The sequence below is a fragment of the Sinocyclocheilus anshuiensis genome, unplaced genomic scaffold (genome assembly GCF_001515605.1).
Source record: "Sinocyclocheilus anshuiensis isolate Anshui unplaced genomic scaffold, SAMN03320099.WGS_v1.1 scaffold710, whole genome shotgun sequence".
Taxonomy (NCBI): domain Eukaryota; kingdom Metazoa; phylum Chordata; class Actinopteri; order Cypriniformes; family Cyprinidae; genus Sinocyclocheilus; species Sinocyclocheilus anshuiensis.
Genome location: NW_015544201.1, coordinates 1029715 through 1046839, shown reverse-complemented (window position 1 = coordinate 1046839; position 17125 = coordinate 1029715). Strand labels below are relative to the sequence as shown.

At 38.0% G+C, this 17125-nt stretch overlaps 2 protein-coding genes across 6 annotated transcripts in view; one reads left to right on the top strand and one right to left on the bottom strand.

Annotated features, from left to right (window-relative positions):
• The window catches only part of LOC107696847 (ataxin-7-like), a 40017-nt gene extending 30898 nt beyond the window's left edge, over positions 1-9119 (top strand). For all 5 annotated transcript variants that reach the window (XM_016497372.1, XM_016497370.1, XM_016497369.1 and 2 more), the window contains 9 exons: positions 2042-2282; positions 2434-2711; positions 2856-2938; positions 4268-4536; positions 4691-4883; positions 5444-5565; positions 5652-6535; positions 7635-7777; positions 7879-9119. In XM_016497372.1, the coding sequence (XP_016352858.1) occupies positions 2042-2282; positions 2434-2711; positions 2856-2938; positions 4268-4536; positions 4691-4883; positions 5444-5565; positions 5652-6535; positions 7635-7777; positions 7879-7896 (2231 nt within the window). In that variant the 3' untranslated portion in view covers positions 7897-9119. The remainder of the gene's footprint in view (positions 1-2041; positions 2283-2433; positions 2712-2855; positions 2939-4267; positions 4537-4690; positions 4884-5443; positions 5566-5651; positions 6536-7634; positions 7778-7878) is intronic.
• Positions 9120-10704: 1585 nt separating this feature from the next.
• LOC107696848 (26S proteasome non-ATPase regulatory subunit 6-like) overlaps positions 10705-17125 on the bottom strand; it is a 9128-nt gene continuing 2707 nt past the window's right edge. Inside the window, exons 2-8 of the mRNA XM_016497374.1 lie at positions 14514-14719; positions 13705-13850; positions 13402-13621; positions 11527-11635; positions 11138-11306; positions 10981-11058; positions 10705-10897 (exon numbers count right to left, since the gene is read on the bottom strand). Of these exons, the coding sequence (XP_016352860.1) occupies positions 10801-10897; positions 10981-11058; positions 11138-11306; positions 11527-11635; positions 13402-13621; positions 13705-13850; positions 14514-14719 (1025 nt within the window). The 3' untranslated portion in view covers positions 10705-10800. The remainder of the gene's footprint in view (positions 10898-10980; positions 11059-11137; positions 11307-11526; positions 11636-13401; positions 13622-13704; positions 13851-14513; positions 14720-17125) is intronic.

The following is a 17125-nucleotide window of genomic DNA, read 5'->3' as shown; positions in this document are numbered from 1 at the left end:
ATGGTATATATGTATTTAAATCTATATTGCCATCATTTCTATTGGGTGGTTTAGATCTGCTTGTTGAACATTTGCATGTTAAACACTTTGCGGGAGACATTTGCTCAATTATTATGAATTTTATTACCTTCTTAAATAAGAAACTAATTTGTATCCTCTTCAGTGTTCATCAGTTTAAAATGGTCTCAAAACATCTCCTGTGCTTGAATTGACCGACTGTACATTATCTTTCACTTTACTAAATTATGCTTTTGTGGATGTTGTTGGATTCTGCAGTCACACTGCACCCCAGTTGATTAGACCAGGATGCACAGATATACTTATAGAAAGATTGCACTCCCTTTCTCTGTGATCTGCTTGAAATATTTTGCCCACTTTATTTGTAGTATTTCAAGTTTATTGATGATAGCGACATTTAAATTTGCAGTTATAACAAGCTCATTTGCAAAGTGTAAATATTTGTGTTATAAGAATTTTATGTCATTATAAATCACCATCATCATCACAATGTGTACTCTCATACACAATATTAGAGCACTTAGATTAGATTGGTTGTGGCATCCGCCATTTCTCAAATGCATTTTAGAAATATATTTTTTACTTCTGCAAAATGATATCACTGACGAAAGATCTTGACTAATCGATAATACTTTTTTTTTTTTGTTAACTATTTTAGAGACAAGAAGTTTTGAAGAGATGCTGGCTTCTTGATTTGTTCTCCACTTTCAAAAAAAGCTCAAAATGGTACATTTCTACACTGTGCTTTTGTCCACACTAATCATCCTTCTTTTGCGCAAGGCTCTTGTTTTTACGTCGGTAATTCCCTGTGGTCATTTGTCAGGTTGCGGTATTTGGTGTTCAGTTTCCTTACAATAATCCCAGATTGCTTTTCAACATGGGGCGGAATGATATTGCAGATTGTTTTGGGGTAATTAGGGCTTTGTTGATTGGGCCTTTGGTTACTCAAATTGCTGTTGGCTCACTTTCTCAGAGCAGCGTCAACAACCCAGCATATAGCTGCAAGCGTCTGTGAGAAATAAATATGATTTCTTTCTGGTGTCCTTAATTTATTTTATTTTTTGTGTGTGTGTGTTTTTGCTGTAGTTTTATCAGCACAGATTAGTATGTGTGTGTGTGTGTGTGTGTGTGTGTGTGTGTGTGTGTGTTTGCCTCCGGTTTGCTGGAGGGCTTAGTGACAAATGCTAGGCCGGAGCAACAGGACTGTGTGTGTGTGTGTTGTTGACAGGCAAGTATGGAGAGACCAGAGCGTTTGTTAGTGCAGCACAGCGGTTCACTTATTTGACTAAATGCACTTGGACATTTGTGTCTTATAATTACTACTGAGAGAAAGCAAATGTGTGTATTTAGAAGTGGAGAGTGTCTGTATGTGTGTCTAAGTATTAATCTTCTTAGCTTAACTGAAGGTTTAGTCAACTTCCCATTAAAATAGATGTATTGGACAAAGTGCAAAGCCAGATGAAGATTTTTGTAGTCCAAAACACTGTCAATCCTCAAAAGTGAAGCATTTGTTTTCCATTTGCATTTTTTAAACTGAAACTCAAAACATGCTTGTCATTTATTATGTTACATATTAGTTCCATTATGTTACATATTAGTGTTATTGGGTTAACTGGGAAAAAACTGAAACTAAAATAAATCTAATGCCTTCCTAACCTAATACTCAGAACTAACTAAAATGTTAAAAGGCAAATAAGTTTTAAGTAAAATTATTATTATTTTTTTTTTATATGTAGTTATATTATACATCTTGAAATCTTTACAACCCACCTGCATTAAACATAAAAATGCCACTAGATGGCAATAATGTTTGACTGTTGAGAAATTGTACGTCGTTTTTTAAAATGATACCAGTTTTCAACTTTGGCAGCCTTAAAACATTAAACTAATTAATTAATTAATTTACCAGTGAATGGAAAAAAATCTGAATAAAAATGTAAAAATTATTGTACGTTTATTTACTTTTGCCTTCAACATTTTGAGCATTCAAAGAGTAAAACCTTGCAAATTTCTTGCCCTTCAGAGAGAAGACACAGCTCCAGCAGCAAGCCCCCATCCAGCTATGCCGCCTCTGCTGCATTCGCAAACTCTCGAAATAAGAGCAGCCTTGGGGGTGGAGTTGGGGTCGGGGCTGTTGGTGGAAGCACACTTGCACGCCCCTCCAGTGCAAACAGCAGCACCCCCACTAAAATCTTCAAATCAACCAAAGAGAAGCTGCCTCACTGGAAGCCTCGCTTCCCCTATAGGGTGCCGCAAGAAGAGAGGTGTGTATGTGTGTTTGATGGAGTTTAAGTGAATTTCATGGATAAATGTGTTCAGATAAGCAGCCCATTCTTGCGTAACACAAAAGATGTAATCTGAAACACACACCCACATTTGGTACAATATAAAACTCTTTATTTCTCTGCCTCCCAGTCCCATCCCTGCAGTTAAAGGAGAGAAGGTCCATCTGAAGGTGGAACCTTCACCCAAACTTCCCCATGTGCCCGCCTCTTCTTCCACTTCCTCCTCCTCTTCCTCCAATACTGTGAGCACCTCTCCCTTGAAGTCAGGCCTTAACTTCCCCTCCATACCAAAGGCTCCACAGCTAGCCCCAGGTCAGATCCCCAATGGAAAGGGCCACCTCTCATCCCAAGACAAGAAACAAGATAGCAGCAGTGCCAGTAGCAGGAGACCCTTGTACAAGAGACTAGGTGAATGCTAATACTCACTGCTGGTACTCTATATTTATGTTATATGTCACAGAAAATTAAAAAAAAAAAAAAATAATAATAATAACAATTTTCTTGAACTTTTTTTTAACTGTGTGTTCTGTTCTGTTATTTTCCTTAAATCAGAGCGAGAGTTTAATCCAGACATCCATTGTGGGGTTATGGATATGACAGCACGTAAGCCATGCACAAGATCCTTAACATGCAAGGTATGCCACCTTCTACACTTTGAAATATGTACACTTCAAATACACTTTGAATGCACTCTGGACATTTTGGTACTTACAAATAGGAAGTTATTATGGTATTACCAATAATCAGTATTAAAAAATCGGTAACACTTTACAATAACGTTCATTAGTTAACATTAGTTAACTACTTTAGTTAACATGAACTAAGAATGAACAATACTTCTACAGCATTTATTAATCTTAGTTAATGTTGATTCCAAGATTTACTAATACGTTATTAAAATCAAAAGTTCTGCTTGTTAACATTAGTTAACGCACTGTGAATTAACATGAACTAACGGTGAACAACTGTATTTCCATTAACTAACACTAACAAAGATTAATAAATACTGTAATAAATGTATCGTTCATTGTTTGTTCATGCTAGTTAATACATGAACTAACTTTAACTAATGGAACCTTATTGTAAAGTGTTACCAACAAAATCATTCAGACTAAAGCTTCAAGTGTCAGACTTTCAGTCAGATGTTTTAAATCAGACTTAAAACCTGGCAAAATGAACAAGCCTAGATGTTGTACTGCATTTTATTTAAAAAAACATTTTAGTATTGCCCTAATAATATAACAATATAGTGTTAATAATACAACAAAAATAGTAAGCTCCGATATTTTATTTTATTTTTGAATTATCGTCCTAATATAATAATATAGCATTAATACAAATATATATATATATATATATATATATATATATATATACACACACACACATGCAACACACATATGTGTGTGTATAATGTGTGTATGTATGTATCTGAGATTTTTATTTTTGTTATTTTGTAATATAGCAATATAGCATCAATAACATAGCAAAGATAATGAGCTCAAATATTATATTGTATTTCGTGTATTTTTTTTATTGTTGCTGAATATCGGCATAATATAATATGGCGATAGAGCATTAATAAAATAGCAAAAATAAAAAGGCTCAGATATTACATTATTATTATATTAAAAATAATTAATTAATTACATTGAAATATAGAATTAATAATACAGCAAAATATTCGGTTGAGATTGCATTTTATTTTTGAATTGGGTTCTAATATAATAATATACCAATGTAACATTAATTTTATACCAAAAAAAGTTCAAATATTATTCCAGATTTATTTAATTTCTAAATATCTTCTTAAACAGAATGATCCTGGCCTATATCAATATGGTCACCAATGTATTTTTCAGACCTAGGATGTCCCTAATGTTCAAATTTCTTTGAGTATGTGAACCAATCATTTAATTGTTTGACTGAACTGTTAAATATCCCCCCCCCCCATTTCACCACAGACACATTCCATAAGCCAGAGGAGGGCGGTGCTCGGGCGGCGGCAACGCTTTGACACGCTGCTTGCTGAACACAAGAGCAAAGCACGCGACAAGGAGCTGCAGTTCAGGTTGGATCCCTCACACCCAGCACCCCCTCTCAGGGACCCTCACCCTCCCCCCTCCCGCCTCTCACAAGACCTTCACACGGTCTCCCATGGCAATGGCACTGCCGATGCCACCAAGCCTTTGCCCCTCAGCAAACCCAAACCTCATAATTCTGGGCTTCCACGGTGAGTTGCTTCCTCCTGCCCCACTATTTACTCTAAACCGGCTTCCTTTTGATTCATTAGCCAAATTTATTATAGATCTCCAGTTGTTTTTTTGTTCTTTGTTCGGGTGGTTGATAACCAATATAAAGGTTAACGTGCTCTTCTGTATCTTCAGACTCCACAGCAGTAACTCTCACAGTGGAGGAGACCCAGCCATGGCACACGACCAGACCCACCACTCTCACTCAGCCCCTGTCGGTACCGAGACCAGCCACCTCTCCAGTGACGAAGGGGAGAATGAGGAGAGAGAGGAGGCCACGGAGAAACTGGACTGCCATTATTCAGGTTACCACCCACGACCAGCTGCTGTAAGTACAAGAAACCTTGTGATCTTAAAGTGTTAGGGAGTTTTTTTTTTTTTTTTTAAGTAGTGAATTTCTCAAACTGAAGTGCCTGCTTAGAAAGTCACTTGCATTTATTTCCAGCTTTTGAATCACTAAGCTGTTTTAAAACGAGTTTAAATGAATGTCCATGGCCTCATTTGAATCCAATTTTGTGACCACCCTCTTTAAAGTGGGTTTCAGTTTGAGTCTGCCTTGATCTAAATGCCTGAAGAGGATGTTCAGTACCATGTACCAATGTAGGATTTTTTTTTAACAAAATGAGATTTAGGACTAATTATAAATGAAAATGTGTCCTTTTATTTTTCTCCGACAGAATTCTGCACATTACTTTGTGAAATTGAAATGTATCAAATAATTAAACTAACTTGAAATTTTAACAAATCCCAAATCAAATAAATAAATAATACAAACAAAAGAAGTCTCTTCATATAAAAAAAAACTGAGGCTTTGCCTGTGCTCTTTCCATTTAAAACCAGAGGCAACCATTGCATTTTAATCACCATCTATATTGTGTCTCTCACCAGTACTGCACTTTTGGAAGTCGATTGTACGGTAGAGGTTGTTACGCGTTCGACCGGCGCTGGGATCAAGTACGTTGTACTCTCACCACCATGTTGGACAAACATGTCAACTCACAAATGTGGAAGTAAGTGTGTGTGAGACCCTTCCCACAATCAGCTGTTTTTCCATTAAACAGAATCCTAATTGTGATTTCTTGCATTTACTTTGTAGGAAAATCCCTCTGGCGTCGGAGAACTCTGCAACAACACTGACAGCCTCTCACCGGACAAGCACAAACTCCCATTCTTCCTCATCCTGCTCCATTTCTGCAGGGTTTCTCAGCCTGTCCTCACCACCGCCTTATGACAGCAAGCCGGTCCTGTCATATGGCACCACCCTGAATGCCCGCTCTTCTCCGCAAGCCTCCGCCACCGAGCAGCCCGCCTACAGTGGCGCTTCTAGACAAGTGTCAGCCTCATCACCCCAGATGCCTTCAGCCCACTCGTCCTCGCTACCCTCGTTGGGCTCCAACCGACCCCTCAAATCCCGATCTGGTACAAAGTCCTTCAAGGCTCGGGAGCCATCCTTCAGCCTAAGTAACTCTATCGTCACGGGCAGTACTAACAGCAGTGTTAGCGTCAGCGGTTGTGCGAGCGGTAGCCTGAGTTCGGGCAAGAAGCGGAAAAACAGTTCCCTGTTTACCACCCATAGCACTTACACCTCCTCCTCCTCCTCCTCATCTTTTAAGAAGAACTGCGGGATGAACTCCTCCAGTCTTGGCAGCGCCTACCACACCTCGCTCGCCTCCACCCCTTCTTCATCTTCATCGTCAACAACGCTGTCGTCATCCCACAGCGGAGTGTACAGTGTGGGGGTAAACTGCACCCCAGGCAGGGCCAACTCTTTGAGCTTGAAGCAGGAGTCGACAGGACGTGGCCCTCCCTCAGGCAGCCCGGCCGAGTCCATTAAACGCATGAGCGTGGTGATGAACAGCAGTGATTCCACCCTCTCCCTCGGGCCATTTGTTCACCAGAGCAGCGATCATCACGCAGATGCACGTCTGGAAGCCAAAAGGAGGAAGTGCTCACCTGGCTCAAGTAGCCTCAACAGCACAGGTGTATAATCCTAGTGTTTGGTTTATTTATTTATTTATTTTTATCCAGATTCCGGTTTCATTTTGGTTTTGATCTAGATTTGGTTTCATTTGAGTTCATTTCAGATTTCATTTGGTTTCTGTTTAATTTCGTTTTAATTTTAGTCCAGTTTCTGTTTCATCCTATTTTGGTTTCAGTCCAGTTTGTTTAATTTCAGTTTAGTTGTAATCGAGAATCTAATGTCACTTTGGTATCAATTCAGGTTCTGTTTCATATCAGTTTTAGTTTTAATTTGGTTTGTTTCATTTCATTGTAGTATTAAATGCAATTTCTATTTCATTTTTTTTATTTGGTTTAGATTTTTAAATTTTGCATTATTTTGAGTTTAACTTTGATCAAGTTTAAAATTTAATCCAGATTTCTGTCTAATCTTATTTTAGTATTCAGTTTCTGTTTCATTCCAGTTAATTTGGTTTCTATTTTATTTCAGTTTAGTTTTGATCCAGTTTCTGTTTAGTTTTAATCCAGGCTGTCAAATACCTTTTTTTTTTTTGTATTTATCCATTCTCTATTTAATTTCAGTTAATTTAATTTGCTTTGTTTAGATCTAGTTTATTTTGATCTAGTTTCTATTTCATCTCATTTTGGTTTGTCCTTTTTTCATTCTGTCTAATAGTAATTTAGTCTAGTTTCCATTTCTATTCTATTTCTGATTCATTTTAATCAGAAATAGAATAGAATTCATTTAGTTTATATTTCACTTCATTGTAGTTTTAATCCAGTTTCTATATTATTTCAGTTTTACTTTGATCCGGTTACGTTTTCATTTCATTTCATGTTAAATAAAATGTTGCAGTTGTTTCATTTCAGTTGAGTTCTAATCAAGTTTTTTGTTAAATTTCACTTTGCCGCTCTTCAAAGTTTACTTCAAAACTGAACAGAGATCATACAGAACTGTCAGGCTGACTTGATCTCTTTTTTCTGTATTCACATCATTATAGAAAGTCCTGAAACGCTAGAAACCCAATTTAATTAGTAAACTTGAAATAATTATTATATGCTGTTTGCTTGATTATAAAAAGTGCTGTCTCTTATTTTAACTTTGTAATGATTTTGACAGCGTCTGGAGCAGGAGGGGGAGGAGGACAAGGTCCTGGCAGGCCCAAAATATCCAAGTCTCCATCAATCAACAACATCCACAGCAAGCATGCTCGCTCTATACCTGGACCACCAGGGCTCCCTAACAATTCACTCATACATCAGGTTAATAACAGCATCCGATTCCTTCCTTTAGTTTAGAATGTAATATTGTCTCTTTCCTCTTACACATTACATTTCTGTACTTGTGTGTGTGTTTCCCACAGCCAAAGGCTCGTCCCTGACACAGGTGTGGAGGCTCTGAGCATGCTGAGCAGTAGGCTGGACCCAGAGCTCCCTCAGCCCCCTCATGCCACTCTGCACAAGGCCTTCTTTTTCTCTTACTCTTCCCACAATCCTCAGGGTGGAATGCATACTGGGTGGCCCATTGATGTCCTTCGTGGGGATTTCCTCCCAAAGCCATGCAGGGACACTCTCTGGGGATAGGATAATAAGCCAGAGAGATATAGTTCTCCTGTCGGAAGTTATAATGAATCTATACAATGCACCATTGGGTACAAAGCCTGCTGCGTAGATCATGAGCTGCCCAGCCTGAGCACTTGCGCTGGGGCCGGAAGGTACAGATTTTGGCTGGTGCGTAGCCTCACCAACACTACCAAGCATAGGAGGGATGTGAGATTCGAACAAGATAAGTTGCTTTACCGATGTTCTTCGGTATGTTAGCTTGAGCGTGTGGACATACGAGAATACTGGAAACCGAAATCCTACTCAGCCTTGGAGGAAGTGTACAGGAGAGGAACATCCCTAAAGTAGACACAATCAACTTAAGTTAACCATACACATGATCTCTCGCTGGAAGGCTGTATTAGATTAAACTACACTCACTGCAGATAGACATGACTGGAGTGGAGTTTCAACATGAGCAACCTAAACTTAAAGATTATGCAAACTAAACATTTTTTAGACCACATTTTGTTTACAGGTTAGCAAACAGAACAAAATATTTATCATATACCATTTTCCTTTACCATTTACCAACTTCAAAACTTTAGTTATTTATTTAGTTAATTCCGGCTGTTTTATTGCAATTTCTTTTTTACTGAAAAATCCAACCCCAAATCAAGCTCGAACACCTTGCGTTAGTTTCACCTCTTACAATTACCCATAAAAAAGCATGTGCTGAAATCTTAATGCACTAAAATCTGCAGTCTCGTTCGAAAATGATTGTAGGAGAGTTTACTGGTGAAGATGCCTTAGGCGTGGTATCGTTATGTGCCGTTTCAGTCTCAGAAAGGGGCTCGTGGCTAGCTGATGTTGAGCCATAGACCAACATTACAGACACACTATCATCTCAGCAATGGAGTAGACATCTACACGACACTCAATACTGTGAGACACATATACAGAAGTCTGGCCAGCGCCATCTCATCAAGTGAGACCTTATACCGCGACTCAACGTTTCTGCATGGATCCGACAAAAGCTTTTGTTCTTTGTGACCCTAAAGAGGTTAGTAGCTGGACATTCTGATTTAAATCTCGTTTTTATTGTGGGTCTGTCGACTTAAAGGCAATAGATCCTTTTTTGACTCATTGATCTTCATAAGAGATGTTGAGCTGGATTTTGTTGTGTAAGTTGGGGCTTCTCTTTAAACCTCCTGTAAATTCCTGAACTCCACTGATGTCAGTCAGCAATGGTCGCTGAGAAGTAGAGCATGATTTTGTTTGTGTATTTTTTTCCTTCTGCTTTTTCGTACACAAAACCGAATACAAATATTGAATTATCCCTATTTCAGAATACATATTTTGTTAAAGAATTGTACATATGGAGATGTATTTTTGCACAGGCATTTTCGTAAACGATTTTTGGTACAATTGAGATCATTATTATTTATTTAGTAAATGGAAACATTCTAAGATTATTAGAAGTGGTTCACTGCCAAGCCGATAATGCAATACGCCACTCTATCCGAACACAGCTTCTTGTTAGTCACACACCGAGTTCCCCCGGACAGATTGTTGCCACAGTAGTGGGGAATCATTATGTATTATTATTTAGGTGTCAGTAGTGCTCCTTTTCCCTCATGATTCCTCCCCATCTCAAACCAAGAGGTCAGAGAATGTGATCAAAATGGCCCGTTTAACTGTGCAAAAGATTTCTGGCTGGCTGATGTATTTTGTAGGACTTTTCTAACTTGGAGAGGGAACAAAACAGTTGTACAGTGCAAAATGTGCACCACTGTTGCCAAATGTTGTAATTGGATACACTGCTTTTTAATTACTTGTTCATTTGCTTTTAACGCTGACAAAAAAAAGAGAAAGTGCCTGAATTAGTTTCTCATCAACTGTTGTTATGGCAGAGCTTTTTATTTCATGTATTCTTTTTTTCACAGTACTTGAATGTTATATAAGGGTTTAGAAACTTTTTAAACCTGCCTAGCAATCTCACACATCGCCCTTTTCCCCTTCAAGTAGAGCGGTAACTCCGATTGATGAAATGCATGGCAGAGGAGTAACACTTACTTGACAATGACATGAGAAATCTTCCTGTCTGTCCCTTGTATTCTTTTAGGACTACTTTTGATATTAGAAATGTTCAAAGCGAGAGGGATAGATATTTTGGTGGCTAAGTTGGTGATTTCAACCAATGTTTTAGGCAGATAAATGTACTGTTTACCTTGAAATTGTAACTCCAGTTTTCAGATAATGAACGCTTTGTGAAGATATGATTAAACACCACAGATTTGGAATGTGAATCGAAGATAAAAAACAGTTTGCTTTTTGGGGAAGAAGCCTCTACATATAAACTTATGTACAAGTGTGTATATTTTGATTTTTTTTTTCCTGTCTTTTTTTGTATACATATTCAAAAATCATTTGATCAGCTGGACTTTTGTGTGTTGGCTGCTATGTAATTCATGAACAAACACAGTAGGGTAGATTTGCTTAATATTTAAAGAAAAGATTGTATAGTATATTTGTTTTGTAACAAGTTTCTGTAAATATAAAAAAAAATAATTTATAGTTATTTATAAGAAAAATGTGTCGGACTCATTTTTTCCCATTCGCTCACACACCAAAGACAAGCTCAAACGTTTCCTCCAATTCAGTTTTATTATATACTTTACATAAAACAAGTCAGGTTGTTCACAAGAAAAAACATGGGTATCGATCAAATGCCATATGTTGGACTACATGTTGATCACTCTGGACAGCTTCTGCACTCTGTTCAGCAGAAGATCGCCCTTCTTTATGGTTTCCTGGTACTGCCAGTTCTTACTATCAGGTCTGGGGGGAAAAAAAGACAAGACAGTTGGCTTACAGATCCAACAGAGATTTAAACCAATACACACAAATATTAAGGTCTTCACCTGTTGGTTTCCACAATCTCATTAACTTTGTCGATCTTGCAATGTAAACGTCCTGCGGCGATGAATCGCGACAGCTCCCTTGGGGAAGAAAAAGACCAAAGTAAGCCTAGAAATATTGTATGTTTACATAGTTGTTTATAGGAATCTGGGCGCGTACTGGTCGATGAACTCTGTGCTGACTCCAAACGCTTCGGCCATGTATCCCAGCGTGAGGGAGCGGTAGGATTCCAGCAGCTGGCCATAGGCCAGGATGCGCATCTCTCGGACATAGTAACGGTAATGAGGAGCAAACAACCAGTCTTGCTTCATCTCCTGTTCCACTCGAGCTACAGAGGAGAAACAGGTGGAACATCTGACCAACACATTTTTAAACAATAACAGAAGAGCAGAGTTGGAGAAGCACTTTCAATAAACACTGCAAAAAATAACAACATAGCTTACAACATTAATCTTAAGCGTGGCTAGGTAAGCAATAACATTTTCCTCAATTGTTCTTTAAAGGTTTATACTATGAGCTACTAGCATGCTCACCAATATTTTACCTACCCAATGATTGAAAGAATACGGAATAACGGCACTCGTAGAGAGAGAAGAGGTACTGACGGACAGCAGGTAAACTGTGCAACACCTCCAAGATCTCAGCACCCTTAATCACCTGAGAAAACCCATTATTTCTTGTGTTAGCTTGGTTATTTCTATTAGATTGAATTGTATCTATATTTTTGGCCATATAACATGTATAGGAAGTCCTTTCCAAGCAGGCAACTTTTCTGAATTGCACACTTGCAATAATCACAACAACTTGAATCTCTTATGTGAAGATAAAGCTCTTTGTGTTGCTCTGGATAAGTGTGTCTGCGAAATGCATCAAATATAAATTAATGTGATCCAATAAAGCAGCTTTATTAAATTCAATAAAGTTAACTTTTTAGACAGTTTCCTATTTCATTCTGCTTTCTAACGACTGGTCTTAAATCATTATTTAATTCTATTGATCACTATAATTTTTTAACATTAAGAAATTAAATAAAAAATTTGGAAGGCTGAAAGTTTGTAAGATATTTTTTTTTTTTAAAGAAGTCTCTTATGCTCACTAAGGCTGTTTTTTTTATTAATAAATAAATACAGCAAAAACGGTAATACTGGGAAAAATTGCTACAATTTAAAATACAATTTTTATCTCAATATATTTAAAAATGTTAATTTATTCCTTTGATGGCAAAGCTGAATTTTCAGCAGCATTACTCCAGTCTTCAATGTCAGATGATCCTTCAGAAATCATTCTAATATGCTGATCTTGTGCTCAAGAAACATTTACTATTGTCAATGTTGAAATCAGTTCCTGCTTAATATTTTGTGCAAAACGGATTAGGATTAAAGGATTCTTTTAGGATTTTTAGGATGAATAGAAAGTACAAAATAACAGCATTTATTTGAAATTGAAATCTTTTGTAACATTATCTTTACTGTCACTTTTAATAAATTTTATGCTTCCTTACTAAATACTAGGGCTGTCGAAAAGTTTTCGAATATTTGAAAGAAAAAAAAAAAAATCACATTCGAATGCAAAAACGTCAGGCAGCCTTATCAGTGGCGCACGAAATGCGACGACAATGTAAGTGTCATTGCATTTAATGCTTTTGTTAGCCTATCCAGTTGAACCCACTAGATGCGGCGCTGCTACATTGTTCATTCATATATTGCGGAAAACGAGAGCATCAGTGTGGCGAAGATGTTGTTTACGGCAAAACTGAAACCAAGCCGTTCACACAGAATGCATATTTATCACATTTTCTAGAGGGACATCTATCACCGTTGCACTCGCGTCTCGCAGAGAGCAGCATGTGTAGAAAGCCATGAAAAATTAATGCAAGTTCAACTTTTAAAAAACATGTCTAAAGACGTTATGGCGGTTTTTCCCCATCCCACTGTATCTCATGTTTTTAAACGAAGAAAGTACCCTTTGTGATTGGTTTTCGGTCATTTGTATTAAACTATACATACATACATGGTGCTGTTTTTTTTCTAATTGTTTAAGCAACTTTATTAATTATATATGGTTTATAAACATTATTTTAAACATTATGCACTTTTTTTCAAAGATAGTCTTATTTTATTACGCTTTGAAGAAACGTGCATAATATTTTGCTCGATGCCCCCTTTTGTGGCCTCAGGAGAGAAGCCAAAAGCTTTTTTCCCCCTAACTGAAATTATGCCTTTTAAATTAGAATATAATTCAAATTTTGATAATATTTAAGTAGAAAATTCAAATTTAGTTTTTCAGTCATTTTGACAGCCCTACTAAATACAAGTATTAATTTCTTTCAAAAAAAACAAAACAAAAAAAAAACATCTTACAGACCCCAAACCTTTGAATGGCAGTGTATACATACTGTTTTTTTTTTATAGGCTAGATCTTACCTTCTCTCTCAGGTCCGGCCTCTTGAGTGCGATCATACACACATACACAGTGTATGTGACGAACGTCTTGTAGTCCATAAGCTCATACGAGGTGAAAGTGGAGACAGTATCCAGAAAGAGCTCCGCTGCCTGCTTGAAATCCCGAATGGCCACGCAATAGAGGCCCTGATACACCTTCAGGCGATTCCTCCGGTCCCAGTCACCACCTTCTTCAATCAAACTGTTCATACATGCAGAGTTCAAGTGTCAGGCCAACATTTCAGGGTGAGATGCATTTAAGTAAGTCTGCACTCTATACTGTACCTTTTGGCTTTCTCAGTGTTGCGGGTGATGAGGTCATTGTCCATATAAAACAGACCAATCCTCAGCAAGTAAAAAACAATATCTAAGCGATGACCAAGAGCAACAGTCTTGTCATACGTCTTCCTGAAGCCAGTCAAGGCCCCTTCCTAAATGAAAGATAGAGAAATATTATCAGTGTGAAAACAAGGATGAAATATACATGTTAGAAGCTGAACAGATAAAAAGCAAAACAATCCAATGTATAGATGTAACATATGTAGAATGTAACCAAACTATATCACCATTCAAAAGTTTGAAATCAGTAAGATTTTTTTGGTGTTTAAAGAAATTGACACTTTCACTCGGGATGCATTAAATTAATCGAAAGTGACATTAAAAGCATTAATCGTTTTACAAAAGATTTCAAAAAATTCTGTTCTTTTGAACTTTCTATCAAAGAATACTGAAAAAAATCCTGTATCAGTTTCCACAAAAATATTAAACATTATAAATATTAACTGTTTTCATCATTATTATTAATAATAAAGCAGCAAATCAGCATATTAAAATAATTTCTGCAGGATCATGTGACACTGACAACTGGAGTAATGACTGCTGAAAATTCAGCTTTGCCATCACAGGAATAAAATTTACTTCAAAATATATTAAAATAGATAATGGTTATTTTCAACTGTAAAGTTTTACTGTATTTTTACAGTGACAAATAAATGCAGTCTTTGTGAGCATAAAAGAATTCTTTCAAAAACATTTTTTAAATCAACACAATTTATTATTTAGCGTGACTGAGCATGTACTGTTTGAATCTGCACCTTGTCACCGATGCGTATGAGATACTCAGCTTTGGCCATCATGGCATCTCTGATCTCACTCTCTCCCTGGTTCTTCTCAGCATCTTCCAAAACATCATCCAGCCGTTTCAGTTCGTCCTCATTTGCTTTCTTCATCTTGCTCAGCAGATCCGTGTCCGCCTGCCATTTCAGCTCTTTACACAGGACTTCATAGTACGGGGCCATATCTACAAAACACAATCATGACATGCACATTTGAGGTGCTTCATTTAAATAATAAACTGAATTCTAAGTATGTAAGGAAATACATCCAAATTCTTTCTATATGAGAGAAACATCGATGAGTGATCTAGATCAGTGTTTCCCAACCTTTTTTTAGTCATAGATGCTTTTTTTGAACATTTTAGCAATTTAAAAATATTAAAAAATGATTTTTTACACGGCACCCCTGCTCTCGACAGACGGCACCCCGGTTGGGAAACACTGCTCTAGATAATGACATGTACATACATGATGGATGAGTGATTACACAACTCAATTCTACGTAGGCACATGCTTGTTGGGGCAAGTTGTCCCATAAATTATAAATGCATACAATAATAGTGTTTGTTGACCAATATAATGATTTAATAGCAGGTCCCATTGTGACTACTTACCCCACATAGTGTGACTATATACTGCTATTGAAGATTATTGCCTTCACACATGGCCAACATTGTGCACAAGAATATATTGATTAAAATTTGCCTTTTTTGTAATCTAGACTCTACGGTTTGTCAATGGAGAAAATTACTTTAAAAAAAAAACCTAAAAAAGGGCAAACAGTGTGGCAACGGGCCCGGTTCACCCTGTGTTATAATACAGAAATTAAGAAAACTAATAATCAGAGGTGGGGGACTCGAGTCACATGACTTGACTCGAGTCAGATTTAAGTTGCAAATTTTATGACTCGAGACTTGCTTGACAAATATTCATAAAAAACTTGACTTTGACTTGAAACTCATGACTTGAGACTTGACTCAGACTTGAGTTAAATGACTCGAAAAAAAACTTGTCTTTTGTTTAATAAATATCTGTTTGTTTTTGAACACACCGCAACCTAATGCCGAGTTCACACTGCATGATTTTCAAACTCTGCTGTGTTCACACTGCACGATGGAACGACAACAGGAGGTTACACACTGCATGACTTCACAATAGGTAGAATCGCCGACAGCTCTGTCTGGTGCAGGGTTGCCAGGTTTTAGCTACAAAACCCGCCCAATTAGTACTCAAAACTAGCCTGAAAATAGCCCAATTGCTTTCGAGGGGGTCCCCCAGAAAAAAATTGCGTTCGGGGGTAAAATACACATTTTTTTGGTAGAATTCACATTCCAGGGCCTAAATATCATGTTACTGGGGTCGCTTCAACCTGCTGACATAAAAAACAACCGGCGGCAATCGCGGATTTGGCAACACTGGTCCGCAAACTACGTTTCATATAACTCCTCCCCGAACTTCCCGCTGCCCTGTATCTTGGTCTCTCATTGGCTGTAGGTAATTGCCGATGTGTTTTTCAGTCAGAAATCATTTCACACAGCGTGACTGTGAATCGCCGACAGCTCCAGATATTTAGCATGCCAAATATTTCACGGGCGTCGGCGACGTGTCGGCGATTCCCTCAGATCGCGTCTTTGATAATTCACACTGCGTGATTGTCACTCGCGTGAATGAGCACCGATTTGCCTTCAATTTCGGGCATTTGTCGGCGATTTCGCAAAACCTGTCGGCGAGTGAAAAATCGGGCTAAAATCGTGCAGTGTGACCTCGGCATAACCAAGTGACGCAGCAGGCAAGCAGAGAGAGCTAATGTAAGAGTGTGGCAGTGTTGCCAACTTAGCAACTTTGTCGCTAGATTTAGCGACTTTTCAGCCCCCTTTAGCGACTTTTTTTACCTTTCAAAAAAGCGCCTAGCGACAAATCTAGCGGCATCTTGGACAAAACTTATTTAGTTTCTGAGACTCGCCGGTACTGCCGCACGAGCGCGAGGTCTTGCTTTACCAGCGTGCACACACCTCTCTCTGCGTCTGCTCTGTTCAGCGCTTTAGGTTAAACAAGCTATTCTGTCGCTTCGAACTCTATTTTACATGCAAATATAGCCGAAATCACAGAACAGCCATTTTCTTTATCGTATGTGTATTTGATTTCATTAGATGACGTCGTGATTATGAATCAGGATTTTTGTGCAGATTAACATAAGGGAGAGCTGGTTATGTAGTCTTATGCCGAGTTCACACTGCACAATTTTCAAACTCGTCGGATCGCCGTGGTTTTCACACTGCGTGACTATCTGGGGTAGCATTCAGTTGCTGCTGTGTTCACATTGCACGATGGATCGGCGACAGGGGGTTTCACACTGCATGACTTCACAATAGGAAGAATCGCCGACAGCTCTGTCTGGTCCGCAAACTACGTTTCACAACAAAACACACGCGAGAAGTGATAAGGAAATAACGCGAGAACCCGCGTGCATCAGACCGGAGTTCTCGCGAGCAAGACTGTAATTATTTTAAAAATATATATATAGCCCGCAAATTGTCTGTGAGCTGATTTCCAGCTACAAGGAGAAAAAGAAAAACAGATTATGCAGGAGG